We start from the raw sequence: 23,634 nt of genomic DNA, 5'->3' as shown, positions 1-23,634 counted from the left end.
ATTAATCAATGTACTAGTTTTTCCCCTTTGACATGACATAGTGAGTTACCCATTATAGGTATTCCAACATCATTTTGATACAATAATATTGGCCATATAAAACTAATTGAGAACTCATCTTCTTTATAGGCCTTAAAACAAACAAGGAAAGTAAGTATCTGTTATATTTCTGAAACTTAGTTCTGCTGAATATAGGGAAATAAACTGAGTAACCTCTAAAATTTCATGCAAACCCTGAATCTAAGAAGTGGAGAGGAGCCCAGCTGGCATGGTTCAGTGGTTGAGCATCAACCCTGAACCAGAAAGTCACAGTTCGATTCCTGGTCAGGGCATATGCCCAGGTTGCAGGATATATCCCCAGTGTGGGGCGTGCAGGAGGCAGCCAATCTATGATTCTCTCTCATCATTGATGTTTCTCTCTCTCTCTCCCTCTCCCTTCCTCTCTGAAATCAATAAAAATATGTTTTTCTTTAAAAAGCTGCAAAACTTATTTAAAAAAAAAAGTGGAGAGGAATATTTTAAGGGATAATTCAGCAATGCGTTTGGCATATATAGACTAGTTCACCAAGAAAGGAAATATCTGAGGATGCCTGTTCAGATGTGCATCTGCAATGGCTGTGGGAAGCACAGATCTCACACAGCTGAGGAATCGCTGTGGGACCATTTAGCATTCTGGGCCTCAGTCTTCTCTTCTGTTAGGCAGAGGTTGCATTTGATAATTTCAGATGCCCTTTCATTTTTATATTCTACTAGAGGCCCAGTGCACGAAATTCGTGCATGGGGTAGGGGGATCCCTTAGCCCAGCCTGCACCCTCTTGCAATCCAGGACCCCTCGGGGGATGTCCAACTGCCAATCAGACATCCCTCTCACAATCCGGGACTGCTGGTTTCTAACCGCTTGCCTGCCTGCCTGCCTGATTGCCCTTAACCACTCTGCATGCCTGCCTGATCGCCTCTAACTGCTCGACTGCCTGCCTCATCGCTCCTAACTGCTTGCCTGCCTGCCTCATCGCCTCTAACTGCTCGCCTTCCTGCCTCATCACCCCTAACTACCTCTTTCTCGGACCCCCGCCACCGCGGCTTCATCTGGAAGGACCTCTGGAAGGTCGTTCGCCTGTCCAGTCTAATTTGCATATTACGCTTTTATTATTATAGATGTTTGAAAGGAACTTTGATCCTATCAATTTTTGAGCCTCACTTTTAAACCATGCTTTACATATTTCTTTGGCTCCCACTCTTTTTCTGACTTACCTATTTTAGGGGTGCATGTCCATGCGTATGCACACGCACAGATATTTAGAGGTTTTTATTACAACTGGGGTCCAAGCTAACCCAAGTTTGAGTTCTTGGACTTCATATGTAAACTTCCTGTGAGAACTGAACACTTTACACTACCTGGTAAGTGTTCTCTCAGGCTTTTAAGTCATTTCTGGGAGGTTCCCAGATAAATTGAGAACAAACTGTGCTTTAGAGATTTCCTGCACATACGATTTTTTTTTTTTAATCCTGAATTGGTTTCTTCACACACTGTCCTGAAAGTGATGTAAGTGCTGATGCACTTCCTGGCCAGCACGCATTTAATCCAGGTGATGCCGTGGCAGACATGACTATTGCCCAGTCTCTCTTGGGAGGAGGAAACAGGACACGTGAAATCCCTTGGAGGAACTTAACAAAGCTTTTGATTGTGTTCTCTGGAGGGCCAGGGAACCCCTCTGGTACCACAGTGACGGAGTAATGTGTGTTTTTAGGGGGGAAATAAATCCTGGCTTGGGGCCTCTCAGGCATTAAATTTTAAATAGAAAACCTACAATGAAAACGGGGCTGTCACACGTGTCTCCCAATCGGTGATTGTCAGCTTGTCCAAGTGCAAAGGAGACAGAGTGGCCCAGCCCAGAGGGCACTACATTTCCTCAGAGTCTTTCTGCTGTCGCTATTTTTAGCACTGTGTCTGGTTTGTGTACTTAGTGGTTTTTTGAAAAAAGGGACATGGCTCAATGACTTGACAAAGTCACAAAACTAAGCTAATTAGGGGCTGAGTCAGCTCTCCCAGTCCAGGTTTCTGCAGCCACATCCACCTCCTATTGAAGAGTTTTCAGTTCTGAAGTTCTGTTTCTAAGAAACGCTGAGATTGCTCAGGATTTAATCACAAAAGCAATAAATGCTGTTGAAAAGTGAGGCTGAAACTCTCCTCTTTAGTTAGCATCTGACTGGGCAGAGCTCAGGGCAGCGAGTCAGTCCCACAGCTGTTTGCAAGATGTCCAGAAACACTACGGGCATGCACAGCCCTTCTGCTGGGGGCTCCCGAGGATCCTTCATGCTGTGGGAGGGCGCTTTGGTCTCCCTCAGAGGTGATTTAATATTATCTGGTATATGTGGTTAATTTCAAACACCACTTGTAAGCCACAAGCAAACCCATGGCCTCCCTCACATGTCTTTTGTCCCCAATCCTTCCTTCACTGTTCTTAAGGGTTCAAGTCTCCCTTCCTTCCTTCCTTCCTTCCTTCCTTCCTTCCTTCCTTCCTTCCTTCCTTCCTTCCTTCCTTCCTTCCTTCCTTCCTTCCTTCCTTTTTTTTCCCTTTCTTTCAGAGATAAAGGGAGAGAGAGAGAGATAGAAACATCAATGATGAGAGAGAATCATTGATCGGCTGCCTCTTACACACCCCGTACTGGGGATGGAGCCCGCAACCTCGGCATGTGCCCTGACATTGAACTGTGACCTCCATGGCTCAACCACTGAGCCATGCCTGCCTGGCTTATATTTTTTTAACCGTTTAGATTATTAAAGTGTACATGTTTGTTTCTCGTTCTCCGTTACCTTTTTACCTCCCTTCTTCCTCTCTCCCACCTTTCCTCTCTGTTTTAGGCATCAGCAACATCTAGCAAAAGACCCTGCATATGTTCAAAGGCTCAGCAAGATAGAGCCATCTCATTGCAGTCAACAGGGGGGTTCCTAGCTGGCTCCCTGGGCCATAATGGGTTCTGCCTGTGACTTTCATAAGCCTGTCAGTCTCCCTGCAGTTGCTGGTCCAGGGGGAATGTGCATTGTGCTGGACCAAGCAGGGGCTTTTCCCTTTGCATAACACTTCTTGGAAGAATTCCTGCTGTCCTATATAATAAAAGGGTAATATGCAAATTGACCGAATGGCAGAACTACAGGAATGCCCCCGGCTCTTTGCCCCAGCCAGCCCGCCCCCTATGGCCCCCATCGGGTGGGTCGGCTGGACCCCACCAGTGTACAAATTTGTGCACTGGGCCTCTAGTGGATATATAATATGGAGAGGCTTAATTACCATGAAAAATATTTAATACAAAGCAAGGTGAAGACAGATACTAGGTTTTTAAAGATCTCCTTTATTTCCGGACACCAATATAAAAATGTTTTGCCTGCCCTTCATCCAGTGTATGACACTGACATTATAAGGCGTGCCCTGTTCCACTGAGTCCTGTGGGGAGCTCAGGTTCATTCCTCAGACCGTGCAGGATCCTAGCTGGAGGCTCCACTTTCAGCCTATCAGATTCAGCAGGAGTTCTGTGATTGCCTCCCTCAGTTACTCTAATCCTGTGGTGCACACACACCACTCTAGGCACCAGGCCAGACCAAGGAGGACACTGCAGGCAGCCTGCCCAGATGTAGGCAGTAAGGCGGCTCCCTGTCTGTAGACATTAAAACCGATAATGCCTGGCTCAGTTGGTTAGAGGCATACCATGCACTGAAGGTTGCGTGTTCAATTCCCAGTTGGGGCCTGTGTGTCTCTTTCACATTAATGTTTCTCTCTTTCCCACTCTCTCTCCCTCTCTTAAAAAATTCAATAAAAATAACAACAACAAAAAACAACTTAAACCAGTAACAATTATCACCTTGTGGTGAGGTTCTAAACAGTGTCAGTGATGACATACATGTCCCAGCAGGGCATTGCTTCCACCTTCCCCTTCTCAGTAAGCCCCTCCCTGGCACGTGCAGAGGAGAAGAGGAACATCTTAGTCTTATTTCATTTCCTCCCTTCCTTTCCCCTCCCCTCCCCTTTTTCTTTGTCTCACAGCATCAAAGTCTTTGCTCCCTTCCCACTGCCTGAAGCAGTTGCCTTGAGAGCTCTCACTTGTGTGTCCTCCTGGGTGAGAAGTGCCTTTCAGAGTGTGCACACCCTTAGGAGGCCTCTTGGTCTTCAGTGTAGACCTCTTACTCCTCCGTGCTGGCTTCTTCTTCTTCTTCTTCTTTTCTTTTATTTTATTAACATACCACTGTCATCCCGGGGACTTTGGTCAGGAATATGAGCTGTTTTCATACCTCTTTATGCCATCCTAGCTGAGGGCACTCTTCATTTTAAGATTCATATACAGATAGACTTCAGCATCCTCATTCTCACCTAGTACAGTAGGGAACTCCACGTCATTCATGTAAAGAGCTTGATTTCCTCTTTGTCATATCAGCCCTCTCCCTCCCATGGATGTTGCACCTTTTCTACATGATGTAGCTGCTATTCCTTTTCTTCCCAAAACACCATCAGCTCAAGGTTCATGTTGTGTAGGGTATTGTGTAAAATTTAGTGATAACATTCATGCTACCAGAATATTTTTCCTGATTTTTTTCTTACAGGGGTTAACATCTTCTCCTGACCCTAGGCTAGAGGGGAGACCCCTCTTCTCCCTAGCTGACTTGCTCGTTACCTCCAACCTCCCAAGTTACTGTTCATTTATTTCTCAGAAAATTTTAGGTGTTTTTATTTTATCCTATCCCAGCACCACTTTCCCTAAAGTTCACAAAGAAAAACACCCTTTAAAGTGTGATTCAAAAACAAAGAAAGTTTTTTCTTTGAGAATAATCTACTTGACATCCCTTAATTTATTTTATTTTGTTTAAATTATAATTTTATTCTCTTCCAATTCTGCTTAAGTCTGTATCACACCAGTACTCACATTAACAGGGACAAAGGCTGTGGTGAATCTGGTGGTGGCATCCTATATAATAAAACCATAATATGCAAATTGACTGAATGGTGGAACAACCGGTTGCTATGACATGCACTGACCACCAGGAGGCAGATGCTCAATGCAGGAGCTGCTACCTGGTGGTCAGTGTGCTCTCACAGGGGGAGCGCTGCTCAGCCAGAAGCCAGGCTCATGGCTGGCTAGTGCAGCAGTGGTGGCGGGAGCCTCTCCCACCTCTGCTGTAGGTGAGCAGTAAGGAGGGAGGGGTCCTGGACTGTGAGAGCCCCAGACTACGAGAGGGATGTCTGACTGCTGGCTTAGGCCCAATCCCCGGCAGGTGGACATTCCCCTAGGGGTCCTGGACTGTGAGAGGGCACAGGCTGGGCTGAGGGACACCCCCCCCTAGTGCACAAATCTGTGCACTGGGCCTCTAGTTAATTATAAAATCACAAATGGAAACAGTACCCCTGCAAATCTGGAACCCAGTTCTTCAATCATGAAAAGTGAGAAGAGAGATTATGTTTTCTCTACAATGAATGCAGTGCCTATGATTTTGATGGGATATTTTCAGCTCTTTCTGGTAGAAACTTATTTTTTTTCTGTAATTTTGTTGTTTATTGAGACAGTTATTGATGTTTAGAGCCTTATGCCTCTAACCTGTGCCTTCATCATTGAAATGTATGTCTTTTTTGTTCTTGATCCTCCTGAGTTCTTTTTATTTAAAATATATTTAATTCTAGTTTATAGGGGTGGGGAGGGGCAAAAGTAGGTTTACAGTTGTGAGTATGCAAAACAAAGAGTTAATTCTTGTGTTATTATTTATTAATTATTGTATTATTTTCCATAGGAACAAGTGTAAGTGTAACCCTACTTTTGCCCCACCCTGTATTTTAAACATAAAAAAGTAGAAAAAATGATGAAACACTTATGTAATAATTTTTTTTTTATTAATCCTCACCAGAGCATATTTTTTCCATTGATTTTTAGAGAGACTGTAAGAGGGGGTGGGGGAGAGAGAGAGACATAAATTGATTGCCTCCAGCACACTCCCTGACTATCAATTGGTTGCCTCCAGCACACTCCCTGACTATCAGTTGATTGCCTCCAGCACACTCCCTGACTGGGGCTGGGGATCAGACCTGCAGCCCAGGTAAGTGCCCTTGACAGAAAATCAAGCCCACAACCCTGCAGTGTATGGGTCAATGCTCTAACCATTTGGCAACACCAGCCAGGGCTCATATAATAACTTAAGGTCACCAGATGTTACCCATTTGCCTTATTTTATCTGGTCTTTCTTTTAAAAACAAATACAGTGTTGAAGATAGTCCTGTTGCATTCTCCTCCCTACTTTTTTCCTCTTTATCCTTGGCAGAGGTAACCAGAATCCTGAAGTTGGTATTTATCTTTCCTGCACATGATTTTAAAAACTGACTCCATGTGTGTGCAGCCACTACAGTACATAGGGTTAGGTTGTGGGTTTGGAGCTGTTTCTCCGACTGCTCCCTTGTGAGTGTCCGTCTCTCCTTGCCAGCCTTGTTTCTCACCCCTTCCCATCTCTCAGTGGAAAAGGGGGGAGGGGCGCTGAAGGTGCCCTGGCCTTTCTGCCTTTTCCGCTTCCTTCTTTGCCCTTGGGCCCTCCTTCAGTTACTCCCTGCCCCGTGCTTGCATGTTCTGCACCATCCGACTCTACTTGCTGTCTCTTTTTCTTCCTTTATTCTTGGTGGCCCAGTGCTCAATGAATCTAATTTCTGTTTGTGGCCTCGAAGATTACCAAGCTCAGTTTTTCTCTCCTTATTTAGGACAGGTAAGGTAATGTTTCTGGAAACCCAAGAGACAAATGCAGTGTAATTACTTTCAAGTACAGAGAGCCTCCTGAGGGAAGAAGAGGCAGAGCTCTATGTTTTGGAGGATCTGATGCTTTATAATATCAGATCTGAATTACTTATAATTAACATGGTTGTTGTTTCAATGTCGTGCTAAAGGCGTTTGCCGTTAGGTTAATAGTAATCATTTGCAAATTAATTTGCTTAACAAAATTCTATTTGTCCTCCGAGTTACCAGTAATGTCTCATTTATGATCTATACATAATGGAGACTTTAACGTTTATCCTTAAATGATCCAAAGTGAACTTTACTGTAAACAGTCCTCTTCCGTCTTTCATTTAAAGTATATTACTTGCCTCCCCGGTGCAAAGCAGTCTCCGAGTGGAGATGGATCAGTGCTCTCCTCTTCAGGAACAGACCAAATGGTTATGACAGATAGTCAGGGCTGAGAGGAGTTTACAGTCTTAGGCGGAAGACAGATATTTGTACAGATACTACAAGGGGAGCATATTTATTCAGGTACCAGGAGGAAAATCACCTAGGTTGGAAAGTCACCACGGTGGAGGAGGGACAGTGGTGCCCAGCATTCCTAGCCTTGGTAGGAACTGGTTTTGGGGGATTTGATGGGCATACAAAATCCTTGATTGTATGTTCTTCAGAGTTTGAAGGTTAAGAGCTTAGAGGTGAACTATATATAGTCTGGCCATCACAAATCTTGATTCTATTATAAGATAACAACGAACTTTCAGTTTCCCATTGATGTTTCAATGTCACGCGTTCCATTAGCTCTTCCTGACCTCCCAAATACAAATAATGCATTAAGGAGCCAAGGGTAAGAATGGAAAGGAATTGCCTAAAATCTTTATCGGTTGTGGTCAGAGTATATCTTTGACCTGAATGCACTCCTGTGTGGCCCATGCTAAGATGGCTCTTCGTTTCCTTTTGCAGTAATGTTCTGGAATATAATTTAGGCTTTTTGCTGTCTTTCCATCTGAAAACCCTCAGGTTTGTTTCCCTGCATACACGGATTTGTGAACCTTGAAAGGAAATTAATTGGAATTCCTGGGGTGGCCGCAGCTCAAAGAGCATCTGGGGAGAGGATAGAAAAAGGAAGAAAACTCACGCTTGGGTCTTCTGGCTCCAGTGCAGGGACTAATGCAGGCGGTCCAGGGTGGTGGCCAGCAGGGCAGGACTGGGAGAGATGTGCCAGACATGCCCTGGAGCCAACCTCCCGTGGTCCCTCCCCCTGCTGGCTGCACCTGGGCTGGCACCTTGGCTCAAAGGGCATCTGCAGAGTGAGCGGGGTCCCGCCAGCAGATGGAGTTCCTTGGCCTGACTTGCGGGGATCGGCTGAAACTGGCTCTCCAACATCCCTCAAGGAGACCCGGAGTGTGAGAGGGCCCTCTGCAAAGTTGCTGTGGTACAGGGTGTGGAACGCACATGCAAATGTGCAGTAACCAGATTCGGGACCGACAGTGCCCCAGCAGCAACATAACCCACGGCCGAAGGTGTAATTGCGCGGCCCCTCGGGGGTCCCTGCAAGGAATCAGGCTCCCTCCTCTCTGGTTCCGGGTGTGTCACCCGAGAACCGCTGCTGCCAAGTCACTGCAGCTGGGCAGCTCCTGCATTGAGCATCTGCCCCCTGTTGGTCAGTGCGTGTCATCGGTACCGGATGGTCGGATGGTCACTTACTCTTTTATATATATTTTATTAAAAATATATCCTTTTATTAAAAATATATGCTATTTGATTCATGAAATGTGATAGTAAAAAGCTTTTTTATGTCCCTGCTTATCAAAGTAAAACATTTACAAGTCTTTGTTGGTTTTCTCTTCCCCTTCCCTTTTTTACTTGTTTGGTTATCTAGAAGCCTCATAATATTTGGCTTAAAAAATACTGCCTCAAATAATCCAATTTTGTATTGGACAGTCCATTTTTAAGAAGAAAGTTATTGAAATACGAAGGAAAGGAAGATATTTTTTAAGTATTTAATTAATGTTTAGCAATTATGTAGAGTTTATATTTGATCTAGTGGTAATGCAATCTTGTATTCTGATTGTCATCTTCCTTGTGTTTTTACCCGTGAATATTTAATATAACCCTTGGCCAGAAATATTCTTCCAGGAAGTGGTTCTCCTTGAAGGGATAACTTTTCCCATCTTCCACTAAAGCTCTGGCTCAGGAATCACCTTGATTTGACACTTGGTTTTCTTCCATGCTGACGGTGCTCTGCTTTATTTTTCCTTAGCGACACAAATGAAGTTGACATACCACCCAACACGCGTGTTGGCACCAAGCGCTATATGCCTCCAGAAGTGTTGGATGAGAGCTTGAATAGAAATCACTTTCAGTCTTACATCATGGCCGATATGTACAGCTTTGGGCTCATTCTTTGGGAGGTGACTAGGAGATGCGTATCAGGAGGTAAGTACCAGTGGTACCATTGGACTTATACAGATCCTTTTTTATTCTCTCTCTCTCTCTTTTTAAATCCTCACCTGAGGATATTTTTCCATTGATTTTCTTAGAGAGAGTGGAAGAGATAGGGAAATAGAGAGAAACATCGATATGAGAGAAACACATCAACTGGTTGCCTCCCACACGCACCCTGACCAGGGCCCGGGCCCGGGAGGAGCCTGTATCAGAGGTATGTGCCCTTGACTGGAATTGAATCCGGGACCCTTTGGTCTGCAGGCCGATGCTCTATCCACTGAGCAAAACCGGCGAGGGCCAAATCCTTTTTTCTGATCAGAAATTAAAGTTCTGTCTACAAAATCAAATTTTGTCCTTGATTTCTGTTGACCAAGTCATGATCCTTCCAGGAAATACTACTTCACTTCACAGAATTATCTTTGACTGCATTCTTCTCTCCACCTATGACTGAGGCATCTCTTCTAGGCTCATTGTCAACTTCCTCTGTCTCTTCGAAGTTCACCCTGTTCTATTATATGTATTGTCTCACTTCTCTCTTGAGCTCTCTCTCCAGCCATTGCTTTATCAAGGTAACCTCCTTATCTACCCCTTCCAGCTTCTTCTTACCAATCTGCTGGGCCCCCTGCCCAACTCTAGTGCCCCATTTCCTGTGGCTTCCTCTGCTCAGATGAAAAGACATAACTGTGGGGTGGGACACCCATTATTTAACCCCCCACCCTACTTCTTAACTTTCTACAATACTTCCTCATAAAGCAATTTGGACACATCAGTTTTTATCAAAACGAAATTAAAGCATAAGAATATTATTATTAGTCCTGGTAATCTTTTTACAAACATAGTTTCCCTAGTAAGACTAACTAAGGAGACATCCTTTAATATTCAGAGGTGTTATTATTGCTTGTAGCATTGTGCCTACTGCTGCATAATTTGTCTTTTAGTAGATTCCAGCACCTTTCAGGCGAGGAGCTGAGTCTGAGGCTCTTTGGTATCAAGTACATTGTTTATGGTTCTAGTCATGGTTGTGCTTGATAAGTAAATCCTGGTACTGCTGTTCTTCCTCTTGATGGATGTGAGTTAAACTGACCTTCATGAAAACTGGAGCTTGCCCATTATTCTGAAAGTGTAGCCTACAGTTAACTAGTCCTGGCACTTGTATCTGTAAACCTTTGATAAGTTACTAACCTTTCTTTGTTTCAGTTTTCTTATCTTAAGAGGGAGATGGATTATTGCACTACCTCAGAGGGTTGTGAGGTTTTCATGATTGTAAAGAGAATTAACATTGTCTGACCCATAAATAGTACTCAATACATGTTAGCTGTTATTTTAAATTTTCATTTTTGTTGGTAGAGCCTTAACTTACATTTAGCATCCTATTGAAATATAAAGGAGAAACAGTTAATCAATAGGAGGCATTCATACTGCTGTAGGAAGATCATCTTCAGTGATGTGGTACCTTCTAATCACTCTAGGGATTCTGAACTTCTCATTGGCTTCAGTTAAAATAGAGCACATCCCCTCTGAAGTGAGAGAACTCTTTTTGTCCAAAAGGGAAGTTAATGTAGAACATTTTTCCGATTCAGATATTGAATAGATCTCCCATCATATTATGAAGAAGAAAAGGAGTAACCAAAACATAAATTAACTAACTGCCTATGCTTTGATTTTATGTTTTGTAAAGTGTAATTGAGCATGTTTTTGAATAAACTGTTTATAATTATTTAAGACTAGAAGCCCGGTGCATGAATTCATGCACAGGTGGGGTCCCTTGGCCTGGCCAGCAATTGGGGCTGATTGGGGCCATTTCACGCAGTCCTGATCGGGGCCGGCCATGAGGAGGGACCGTGAGAGGTTGGCTGGCCAGGGGGAGGGGCCACGGGAAGTTGGCCATCCACGGGAGGTTGGCTGTGGGAGCACACTGTCACCAGATGTCAGCTCCTGCATTGAGCGTCTGCCCCCTGGTGGTCAGTGCATGTCATAGTGACCAGTTGACTGGTTGTTCGGTAGACTGGTTGTAACGGTCACTTAGGCTTTTATATAGAGAGAGATAGGTTTATAGGAGTTGAAGGAATAGGAGAATATAAGATTACTTTTCGAATTATGTTTCCCTGAACATCTAAAGCAATTAGGGCAACAAGAAGACTGTATTTTAAAGCCTGTGGTTAGAATATGGGCAAAATGATTCTTAGCTTAAAAACAAGCTGGGGTACCCTGACCAGCATGGCTCAGTTTCTTGGTTGTTGTCCCATGCACCAAGTGGTTGCTGGTTCATTTCCTGGTCAAGGCACATGCCCAGGTTGCAGGATTGATCCCAGTAAAGGCCAGGAGGTAGCCGATCAAGGTTAATATTTTTAGGTGTGTACAATTCTCTAAATTTTAAATATGGAAGAATGCATTCTTATGATTAAGCAGAAAAAAATGTAAATGTGACATTTTATTCAAGTAGAATACACTGCCAAATTTATTATGAGATTCATAGTCTCATATTACAGTAATAGAAATTATCACATATTATACGTAAGAGTTTGGAATGTGTCTGCCAAATTTGCATGGAGATTTAATATAGATTTTTAAAAATTTTGGCATACAAGAGCCTTTTTAAAATTGGAAATAAATTTGAGGTGCTTATTTTACTTAGCTTTTGGAAATTAGAAGAAAAGGTTTGAAGACCTAAAATAATACGTTTCATTGGGCTTTTCATTTAAAAATTAGATTAAATGTCATTTGGGAACATTTTCTTTAAGATTTATTTTGCTGTTTTTCAAGCTTGTCTTTAGTACCAACAGAACTTTTTTTTTTTTAGAACAGTTTGTATGTTAGGCTTTTATTGCCATTGCACAGAAAAAAGTATAACAATAAAGCCATATTTTCAGGTGCAGTGGAAGAATACCAGCTTCCCTACCACGACCTGGTGCCCAGTGACCCCTCTTACGAGGACATGAGAGAGATTGTGTGCATCAAGAAGCTCCGTCCCTCATTCCCCAGCCGGTGGAGTGGCGATGAGGTAAGGTTCCAGGAAGCCATGTGCTATAGAACTTTTCCTTTTTATCAAAATTCCAAATATTCATTGAAGGAGTTCTTATTCTTCTTTTTTCTGTTGGTGATGGTAGTGATGCCTCACTGTGATAATTTATATGGTGCTAAGTGTAATGTGGTAAATTGTTCCTTTTTTCCTAACTTGATTTTGTTGCTTCCAAAATATATTTATTAGGTTAACATTTAGCCATCATAACGGATAACATTACTATCCTATCTAATAAAACAGTAATATGCAAATTGACCGTACCTTCGCTATGCCCACAGCCAATCAGATCGAACAAGATGGCGGTTAATTTGCATATGCTGAGGGAGGGAGGAGTGAAGAAAGCAGAAAGCATGGCAGCTGCGCGGGTGGGCGGCGGCGCAGCTGTGGAGCATGCGGCCATGGTGGCCTCTGAGGCGGTGGCGGGCAGTGTGAGCAGCGGCGACGCGGCCACAGTGGTGGCGGCGGCGGTGGGCAGGGCGCGCAGTGGAGGCGGCAGGTGGGGTGTGGCGGGCGGTATGCGAGGCCGCAGTGGCCTTGGAGGCAGTGGTGGCTGTGGGCGGGGCGTGTCGAGGCGGGTGGCGCGTGGTGGGGCGGGTAGGCATGTGGGGCACGCAGCAGCAGCGCGAGGGAGGGGCCGAGGAGGCAGCGGCAGCGTGCGCGGCAAGTCGGGGTGATCAGAGGCAGAGGCAGCTGTGTCAGCCAGCGCAGAGGGTCGGGAGTGTGGGGCGAGGTGGGCTGGGTTGGGTGGGCGGGACGGGCGGGAGGCGCCCCGTCCGTTCGGCCCGCCTTGCCCCGCCCCGCCCGCCGCAGCGGGAGAGGTGGGGGGGTGGGAGGGAAGCCTGCCGGAAGTCTTGCAGGAAATATTCCTGCAACAGGTCCCTAGTTTCATTTATTTGTGATGTCCTGACAATGGCATAAAGGCTCTATTTCTCTCTCTCTCTCTCCCTCTCTCTCTCTCTCTGTGTGTGTGTGTATGTGTGTGTGTGTGTGTGTTTATTTTTAGTTTTTACTTTTAAAAATTATGTATTGTTTAAAGTATTACATATGTCTCCTTTTTCCCCTATTGATCTCTCCCCAGCCATTCCCACCCCCCAGCACATGCCCTCACCCCCCTAATGTTTGTGCCCATGGGTTATGCTTATATGCATGCATACAAGTCCTTTGGTTGACCACCCCTCCCCCCACCTTCCCTGCCTTCCCTCTGAAGTTCGACGGTTTATTCAATGATTCTATGTCTCTGGACCTATTTTTGTTCATCAGTTTATGTTGTTCATTATATTCCACAAATGAGTGAGATCATGTGATATTTATCTTTATCCAAGTGGCTTATTTCACTTAGCATGATGCTCTCCAGGTCCATCCATGCTATTGCAAATGTTAAGAGTTCCTTATTTTTTACAGCAGCGTAGTATTCCATTATATAGATGTACCACTGTTTTTTAATCCACTCATCTGCTGATGGCACTTAGGCTGTTTCCAAATATTAGCTATGGTGAATTGTGCTGCTTTGAACATAGGGGTGCATATATATCCTTTCTAATTGGTGTTTCTGATTTCTTGTGATATATTCCTAGAAGTGGGATTACTCGGTCAAATGGGAGTTCTATTTTTAATTTTTTGAGGAAACTCCATACTGTTTTCCACAGTGGCTGCACCAGTCTGCATTCCCACCAGCAGTGCATGAGGGTTCCTTTTTCTCTACATCCTCTCCAGCACTTGTCATTTGTTGAATTGTTGATGATAGCCATTCTGACAGGTGTGAAATGGTACCTCATTGTTTTGATTTGCATCTCTCCGATGATTAGTGACTTTGAGCATGCTTTTATGTGTCTCTTGGCCTATGTATGTCCTCTTTCAAAAAGTATCTATTTAGGTCATTTGACCATTTTTTGATGGATTGTTTATCTTTCTTTTGTTAGTATAAATTGTATGAGTTCCCTGTAAATTTTGGAGATTAAACCCTTATCAGATATAACATTGGTAAATATGTTCTCCCATGCAGAGAGCTTTCTTGATGTTTTGTTGATGGTTTCTTTTGCTGTGCAGAAGCTTTTTATTTTGATGTAGTCCCATTTGTTTATTTTCTCCCTAGTTTTCATTGCCCTAGGACAGTGGTTGGCAAACTGCGGCTCGCGAGCCACATGCGGCTCTTTGGCCCCTTGAGTTTTTAGCAAAGGCCAGCTTAGGAGTACCCTAATTAAGTTAATAACAATGTACCTACCTATATAGTTTAAGTTTAAAAAATTTGGTTCTCAAAGAAATTTCAATCATTGTACCATTGATATTTGGCTCTGTTGACTAATGAGTTTGCCGACCACTGCCCTAGGAACTGTATCGGTAAAGATATTGCTATGACATATGTCTGATATTTTGCTGCCTATGGATTCTTCTAAGATTTTTGTGGTTTCCCATCTTATGATTAAGTCCTTTATCTACTTTGAGTTTATTTTTGTCTATGGTGTAAGTTTCATGATTTTGCAGGTATCTGTTCAGTTTTCTTAGCACCATATATTGAAGAGACTATTTCAGCAGTAGTTATTTTTGTCCATTGTATGCTCTTGCCTCCTTTGTCAAATATTAATTGAACATAATGGCTTGTGTTGATTTATGGGTTCTCTATTCTGTTCCATTGGTCTATATGTCTGTTCTTGTGCCAGTACCAGGCAGTTTTGAGGACAGTGGCTTTGATATCTGGTATTGTGCGGCTATGAATATAGGGGTGCATATATATCCTTTCCAACTTTGTTCCTCTTTTTTGAGGATTGCTGCAGCTATTCAGGTTTACTTACTTACTTACTTACTTACTTACTTACTTACTTACTTTTATTCCATATGAATTTTTGGAGAGTTTGTTCTAGGTCTGTGAAATATGCCACTGGTATTTTAATGGGGAATGCATTGAATCTGTAGGTTGCTTTGGGTAGTATGGACATTTTAATGATGCTGATTCTACCAATCCATGAACGTGGTATATTCTTCCACTTGTTTATGTCTTCCTCTATCTCTTTTTTCAATGTCCTATAGATTTCCAAGTACAGGCCTTTTACCTCCTTAGCTAAGTTTATTCCTAGGTATCTTAATTTTTTTTGTTGTTGCAATGGTAATAGAATTTTTTTTTTAGTTTCTCTTTCTGTGAGTTCATTATTGGTGTATAAAAAGACCATAGATTTCTAGGTGTTAATTTTGTGTCCTGCTACATTACCAAATTAATTTATTAAATCTAGTAGTTTTTTGATGGAGTCTTTAGGGTTTTCTAAGTACAATATCATTTCATTTGTGAATAATGACAGTATAACTTCTTCCTTTCCAATTTGGATGTCTTTTATTTCTTCTTCTTGTCTGATCACTATGGCTAGTACTTCTAGTACTATGTCAAACAGAAGTGGTGAAAGTGGGCATCCCTGTCTTGTTCCTGATCTTAGGGGAAATGGTTTTCGTTTTTGCCCATTGAGTGTGATGTTGGCTGTAGGTTTGTCATATAAGGCTTTTATTATGTTGAGGTATGATCCCTCTATTCCCACTTTCCTGAGAGTTTTTATCAAGAAAGGGTGTTGGATTTTGTCAAAAGCTTTTTCTGCATCAATTGATAAGATCATGTGATTTTTTGTCTCTCAATTTGTTTATGTAATGCAGGTGTCCTCAAACTACGGCCCGCGGGCCACATGTGGGTGTTTTTGCCCTTTTGTTTTTTTACTTCAAAATAAGATATGTGCAGTGTGCATAGGAATTTGTTCATAGTTTTTTTTAAACTATAGTCCGGCCCTCCAATGGTCTGAGGGACAGTGAACTGGCCCCCTGTTTAAAAAGTTTGAGGACCTCTGATATAATGTATAACACTTATTGATTTGCGGATATTGTACCAGCCTTGTATCTCTGGAATAAATCCCACTTGGTCATAGTGTAGGATCTTTCTAATGTAATGCTGGATCAGATTTGATAGAAATTTGTTGAAGATTTTAGCATCTATGTTCATGAAGGATATTGGCCTGTAATTCTCTTTCTTTGTAGTGTCTTTATCTGGTTTTGGGATTAGGGTAATGCTGGCTTCATAGAAAGAGCTTGGAAGTGTGCCTTCCTCTTGAATTTTTTGGAAAAGTCTGAGGATAGGTTTTAGTTCTTTGAATGTTTGGTAAAACTCCTCTGTGAAGACTTCTGGACCAGGGCTTTTGTTTGCTGGAAGCTTTTTGATGACTGCTTCAATTTCATCAGTAGTTATCGACCTCTTTCAAGTTTTTTGATTCTTCCCGACTGAGTTTTGGAAGATTGTATTTTTCTAGGAATATGTACATTTCACTTAGGTTGTCCAGTTTGTTGGAGTTTTTCATAGTATTTTTTTACAATCCTCTTTATGTCTATGGGATTAGTTGTTACTTCACCTCTTTCATTTCTGATTTTGTTTATTTGGGTCCTCTCTCTTTGTTTCTTGGTGAGCCTGGCTAGAGGTTCATCAATCTTATTTATCCTTTCAAAGAACCAACTCTTGGTTTTATTGATCTTTTGTATTGTATTTTGGTCTCTATGTCATTTATTTCCACCCTGATCTTTATGATTTCCTTCCTTATGCTCACTCTGGGCTTTTCTCGTTCCTCTCTTTCTAATTCTTTAAGTTGTAGGGTTAGATAATTTATTACCATTTTTTCTTGTTTTTTGAGGTAGTCCTGTAGAGCTATGAACTTCCCTGTCAGGATTGCTTTCACTATGTCCCATAGATTTTGGGTTGTTGTGTTTTCATTGTCCTTTGCTTCCAGGATGCTTTTTATTTCTTCTTTGATTTCTTTGGTAACCCAATCATTGCTTAATAGCATGCTATTCAGCCTCCAAGTATTTGATTTTTTTTATTGTAGTTTATTTCTAATTTTATGCCAGTGTGGTCTGAAAAGATGCTTGATATGATTTCTATCTTCTTGAATTTTAAGAGACTTTGCCTGTGTCCTAATATGTGGTTTATCTTTGAAAATGTACCATGTGCACTTGAGAGGAATGTATATTCAGCTTGTAGGGTGAAATATTCTGAAGATCTCAATTCTATCTGATCTAGTGAGTCATTTAGGATTGCTATTTCTTTGCTAATTTTTTGTTTAGAGGATTTATCCAGTGGTGTCAATGGGGTATTAAAGTTCACTGTTATATGATTGTATTGCTGTTGATCTCCCCCTTGATATCTTCCAGAAGTTTTTTTTATGTATTTGGGTACTCCTCTATTGGGTGCATATATGTTTACCAGAGTTATATTCTCTTGTTAAATTGCTCCCTTTAGTATTATGAAGTGGCCCTCCTTATCTCTTGTTATGGCCTTCACTTTGAGGTCTATTTTGTCAGCTATAAGTATTGCTACCCCAGGTTTTATTTCATTTCCATTCGCCTGAAAAAAATTTTTTTTATCCCTTCATTATCAGCCTATGTGAGTCCTTTGTTCTGAGGTGGGTTTCTTGTAGACAGAAAATATATGGGTCATGTTTTCTTATCCATTCAGCTACCCTATGTCTTTTGATTGGAGCATTTAATCCATTTACATTTAAGGTTATTATTGATAGGTACTTGTTTTTTGCCATTTTTATTCTTTATTCCTGTGTTCCTTTTTCCCTTTCTATTTATTCTTTTTACAGCAGTTTCTTTAGCATTTCTTGCATTGCTGGCTTGGTGGTAATGAACTCTCTTAGGCTTTTTTTTGGTCTGTGAAGCTCCTTATTTCACCTTCCATTTTGAATGGGTATAGTATGCTTTGCATCACTTTATGTGTTTCTATTGAGAAATCAGTTAATAGTCTAATGGGAGATTGCTTGTAGGTAATTTTCTGTCTCTTTCTGGCAGCCTTTAAGATTCTTACTTTGTCATTGGTGTTTGCCAATTTAATTATGATGTGTCTTGGTGTCAGTCTGTTGGGGTTCATCTTGTTTGGGACTCTGTGTGCTTCTTGGAGTTATGTGACTTTTTTCTTCCCCAAATCAGGGAAGTTTTCTGTCATTATTTCTTCAAACAGGTTTTCTTTTCCTTGCTTAGCTTTGTCACCTTCTGGCACTCCTATTATGCGGATGTTGTTTTGTTTCATGTCATACCAAAGCTCTCTTAGGCTTTCCTCCTGCTTTTTAAGTTTTTTTTCCAGTTGCTGCTCTGCTTTGGTGTTTTTTTGTGTGTGTTTTTTTGTGTGCCTTGTCTTGCAATATGCTGTTGCAGTCCTCAGCTTCTTGTCTACTGTTGAAACTTTCCATTGTGTTCTTTATTGCAGCTATATCATTCTTCATTTCCTCTTGATTCTCACACATGTTGAATTTGTCTTTCATCCTTTTCAGCATCCTTATTACAATTGCTCTGAATTCTTTCTCTGACAAATTTCTTGCCTCCATCTTGTTTATTTCCTTTTCTGCTGATTCCTCCTTTTCTTTCATATAGGGGTTGTTTCTTTGTCTCCCCATTTTTGCTGTTCCTTTGTGATTGTTTATATGTATTAGATCAAACTGCAATGCCACCTAGATTTTTTGAATTTGTCTTATGTAGTAGATGTTTTGTGGGACCCATTGGTGAAATCTCTTGGGTCTTCTGGGCTGGGTGTTCTAGAGATACCCCCTACTTGGGATATTTGTGTTCTCTTAGTATAGTTGGGTCTTGAGTGTTATTGTCCCATTGTGGATGGAGTCTCCTCTCAGGGTGAGAGTCTCCTCTCATGTGGCTCACTCTCTATCATGTTGGCCAAACAGCACATAATACAACTTGACAAGACACAATAGAAAGGAAACAAAACACGAATGCACTCACGGCACCGATAACCCCAATAAAAGTGACCATCAGAGAAAAGATAATTACGAGAGAGAAAAGATAGCAAAAATGATATTGAGAAAAAAAAAAAGGTAAGAGAGAAATGAAAAGAAGAATAAAAAATGCATATGGGGAGAAACACCACATAACAAACAAATAAACCAAATAATGCAAACACCCAGAAAAGGGGGGGGGGTAGAATCTGTAGAGGAAGAACTTATATACAGAAAGTAAGGTTAAGGAATTGAATCAATAGGGGAAGGACCATAGTTCAGTATAGAGGAGGTAGAAAGAGAATGGGTGGATAAGAGGAAAATAAAAATAGATAGATAGATAGATAGATAGATAGATAGATAGATAAAACAAAAATATTTTAAATTTATCTCTGTATTCATTTATTTTTGGAAAAGGAGAATAGAGGAGGGAGGAGATAAGCTTGAGTTGAGTGACTGAAACTAATTAAACTATTAGGAGAAGTAGAGAGCAAGAGAGGAGAAGAAAAACAAAAGCATAAAAAATTGACTAGCAAAGAAAGGGAAAAGAGAAGGATGCATGGACTTGGAATAGGGGAGAGGAAATTAGATATATGAGTAAGCCAACAGAGACTACATTAATAATAACACGTCATTAAAGCAGATAAAGAAGGTCAATTTTTAACAAGGGATAAAAAGAAAGGAAAGAGAAAAACTAAAGTGGGGACAGGAGAAGAGAAAACAGGATGAAAAGGGGAGAATTGAGGAAGAAAAGGTGGAAAAAATAAAATAAAAATAGAGTGAAGAAAAAATAATACAAAAAATAAAAGATAAAATAACAAAAATTTATATAAAGAAAAAATGTATTTTTCAAATAAAAGATAAAAAATAAAAAAGTGAAGTGTTGTTCACTTCAGCTGAGTTTTAATGCCCCATAGGGGCTAGTTTAAGACCCCACTCTTCTGTTCTGTCTACCACTTCTCAGTTTCCTGTCAGGTAGTCAGCATCATGTTGAAGTTCCAAGTGATCCTCCGCTCCTCTGTTTGTGTCTATCTCCACAGCCTTGGCTGCAAGCAGGAGGGACCAATCTGCCAGCTTTGCCTGCCTGCCTGCTGTCAATATAAATCACTCAAGCATCTGTTTCTGACAGGGCTTTAGGTGGGGGTGGTGCTGTATCTCTATCTGGTACTGAACAGCCCCTGTTCAACCCAGTCCCTGAGGGCTCTGTGGGGCTATTCAGTCTTTATTTCCTTTGAAAAGCTCAAGGTGTAGGCTGGGTGTGGCTGTATTAGCTGTCTTGAGGAAGCTGGGAGAGGCTGGCTCTCCAGGAGAAAAATGGCTGCTTAGGTTTGGAGGGTCACAAATGTCTCAGTGCCAGACTCCTGGTCACCTCTCTCTGTCCTGTTCTCCTCCACCGACTTTCCCCACACTCCACAAATCTGCAACTCTACCTGCATCACAGCCTCGGGTGAGTGTTTGCAATTGAAAGTCCCATGAACGAGGTTTAGGAAATTAAATCAAAGACAAAACAGAGGCAAAACAACCATGTGACTGCCAGTTTCTCTCCCCCTGGCACCACGCGGCTCGGGCAGCTCTTCAGGCCGCCCTTCTGGGCGCAGCCTCTCGTGGCCATTGACTTAGATCTAGATTCCCCAGCTGCCAGCACCCCTGTGGACTTCCTTTCCACAGTCGGATGTTACGCCTGTCCCCAATGGATGCAGACTTGGTGCAGTGCAGCTTCCTTCTGACCCTCTTGGCCCAGTGGTCACGCATCTCTCTCCAGCCAGATCCCCCATTCTACCATTCTCCAAGCATCCTCTGCCCTTCCCAGCTGTGAATTGTCTCACCAACTCTGTCTAATTTGCCAATTCAAGGTGGATGTTATTCGATTCAGTTGCTCCCTCTATCTACTCTGGGACAAGGTGCAGGACATGTTTGCCTATTCGGCTGCCATTTTTCCTCGTGTGTGTGTGTGTGTGTGTGTGTGTGTGTTTAAAGCATCATGAGTTTTTCTCCATGAAAAACCCATGTGCAACATTCTCACATTTTGATGAGAGAAAAGATAGGCATCTGAAAAATGCCATTTTCTATACATAGAAGTGATACAAGTTGACCTAGTTGAGATGCCTCAGGATGCTGTGGATCTTTGTTAATAAGGATGATGAGATGTGATTTGAAGGAATCCATGTGCAACGAGGCCATTGGGGTACAGAGGTTTAACCTAAAACAGGTTGTCACAGAAGCTGTGCATAAGGAGGAACTGAGTGAGGCGGGCCTTGCCTTTCCTGACTCATCTGCTCCGCATCCTCTCCATCCATCCTCTAAGCTTGTACACTCACCACATCCTGGAGCGCTCTGGCAGGCTGGCACATTCAGGGATGCTTGAGCATCAGACATGTACCAGAGCCAGGGCAAACATGTGGGCAGAGCACTGTTTATGAAATAATTCTTCACCGTTAAATGCATTTAAAAACAACCTTTGGCTCATTGGTTTTATGCTAAATAATACACATGCTTTCCAATGAGCTATGCAGAAAGCTTTATGAAATGCTGAAGTTACCTTACTTTGAAGCTGGTTACAGGCACTGGTATTACCCCAGATTCCTTCATGGAGGATTTCTAATGAAGTGAAATTGTGCTTTCAACAGGAAGACCAATAATTGATGTCGGAGAAAGTTTTTGCGAGGCCCGGCACAGGTCATGCATCTTGTTAAAAGCGACAGTGTGATGCTATTATTGTAGCAGACAGCTGCGACTTAGGAATAACCGTGTTTGTTTGAATAGTATGGGATGAGATAAAAGATTTAAGCTGATCAAATGTTATAAACAAACCGGGAGTGGGAAGTGGAATACAGACTCCCTGCGTATTTTTGTATTTATTTAATACTGACTTCAAAGACACTCTTCTTCAATCAGCAAAGCCACTTGCTTGCTCCTATCAGAGGGATATTATGAAAATCTGTCTTAGTCATTGAAAATTTTCATGAAAAACGAAGTGTTATGAACTGTTGTCTACATGGTTTTAAAAGGAGCTTTTGAAAATATATTCAGACTCCAGAAACTCAAAATTGAAAGCCAAATACCAAGGGCCAGCCTGGCACATAATAAATACACGTCTCTAACGCCACTCCCACTTTTCCGTTTCCCTCCCTGCAGTGTCTGAGGCAGATGGGGAAACTCATGACCGAGTGCTGGGCTCACAATCCCGCATCCAGACTGACAGCCCTGCGCGTGAAGAAAACACTCGCCAAGATGTCAGAGTCCCAGGACATTAAACTCTGATATCAGGGGGGCAAAATGAAGAAAAAAAAGAAAAGAAAAAGAAAGCATCATGGAGAAAGCCAGCTCTTCCTCTCTGTGGGCGGAGTAGAAAATGTTCCCGAAGCATCCACAGTGCAAGCCTCCAACAGCCCTGCTTCCCAGGGGGCTCAGTGTCACCACTCGGGGAGCAGCGGGGACAAAGGCAGGACTTCCCAGAAGCAGGGCCCATTGTGTCTGGAGGAGGTTGAAACCGCTCGGGTAACTTGTGTGAGACATGGTGCATGTTGCTTTCTACGAAAGCCCTGTATTTTGGGATTGCCCCCTCTTTTTTTCTTTTTCAAAAGATGCTTTAGTTTTGCCAAAATATAACAAAGAACTTAGATGTTTTAAGGTTGTTACTATTCTAGTTTAAATAATAACCATGAGAGTTCTTTGCAGAAATTCTGCTAGAAGGGAAATTAAAATCATGTGGTTTTTTTTTAATTGGTAAAATTTTGTTGCACTCTACAAACCCAAAGACAGTCTGTGAGGTTGGAGACCACAGAATGGAACTGTCTGAAAAGCCCGCCCCTGCCCGCTGTGACCACTTCGGCCAGCCCTGCGTGGGGGGCTGCCACAGCAATGTGAATGCACCTGGGCACACATCCCACCTGTCTGGCACCCATTTGGGGATTCCTGCAGGTGACCTTTTGCAGCTTCGGAGGATATGGAACAAATGAAGATTTTGTGTGATTCTGTTAGAAGTGAGTGTCAGTGTTCTTCAGAACCACGTTGAGTTTCTGATTCTGTTAGGCCTCCCTTTCGTGGTCAGATCTCTTCCTTTTCATTAAACACAAGCAAAGCTTTTTTTTTTTTTTTTTTTTTTTTTTTTTTTTTTTTTTTTTAATGTGCAGAGAACTGACCGATGCATGCTTTTGATCTCTCAAAGGAAAGGATCAGTATTCAATGACATTGCCATCAGTCGAGTTGATGACCACGCCCTTTAAAACAGAGATCATTGGCTCTTGTGTTGTAAGATGACCGTGTTAGTGAGGTAGAGGATGCGGTTGGAGGTGCACATGGCTTGTTTCCTATATATGCAGAAGAGTCGATCTCAGAAGCACGAGGGTAAATGATGCACACCTTACTTTGTATTATAGGTAAAGCCAGTTTCTTTTCATTATTGTCTGTCTCTTGTGTCTGAGTTAAGGGAAGGAGAGGAAGCATATGTCAGGTTAATGTAACTAAATTTTAATTTAAAAATAGATAACTATGTCCTCCAAATGGGACACACAGAGGAGAGTTAGTAGAAGCCACAAAATATTCCGGCTGCTGTGATTTATTTTTCTAGAATAGATATGGATCTAGCATGTACATCATTTAAGTGGTAATTTCATATCTTTAGAAATGCCGACTCTATTTTATTTTATTCTCATTATGTTCAATTCACTTTTTAATTTATTA

The 23,634-nt window shown here is 42.1% G+C and overlaps 1 protein-coding gene across 1 annotated transcript in view; it reads left to right on the top strand.

Annotated features, from left to right (window-relative positions):
- The window catches only part of BMPR1B (bone morphogenetic protein receptor type 1B), a 383,487-nt gene extending 360,444 nt beyond the window's left edge, over positions 1 to 23,043 (top strand). Inside the window, exons 9-12 of the mRNA XM_079800103.1 lie at positions 6,726 to 6,730; positions 8,999 to 9,174; positions 12,054 to 12,184; positions 22,087 to 23,043. Of these exons, the coding sequence (XP_079656229.1) occupies positions 6,726 to 6,730; positions 8,999 to 9,174; positions 12,054 to 12,184; positions 22,087 to 22,212 (438 nt within the window). The 3' untranslated portion in view covers positions 22,213 to 23,043. The remainder of the gene's footprint in view (positions 1 to 6,725; positions 6,731 to 8,998; positions 9,175 to 12,053; positions 12,185 to 22,086) is intronic.
- The last annotated feature ends 591 nt before the right edge of the window (positions 23,044 to 23,634 follow it).

This window comes from Cnephaeus nilssonii (assembly GCF_951640355.1).
Source record: "Cnephaeus nilssonii genome assembly, chromosome: 1".
Taxonomy (NCBI): domain Eukaryota; kingdom Metazoa; phylum Chordata; class Mammalia; order Chiroptera; family Vespertilionidae; genus Cnephaeus; species Cnephaeus nilssonii.
The sequence above is the reverse complement of the archived record's forward strand: the minus strand, read 5'-3'. Positions and strand labels throughout refer to the sequence as shown.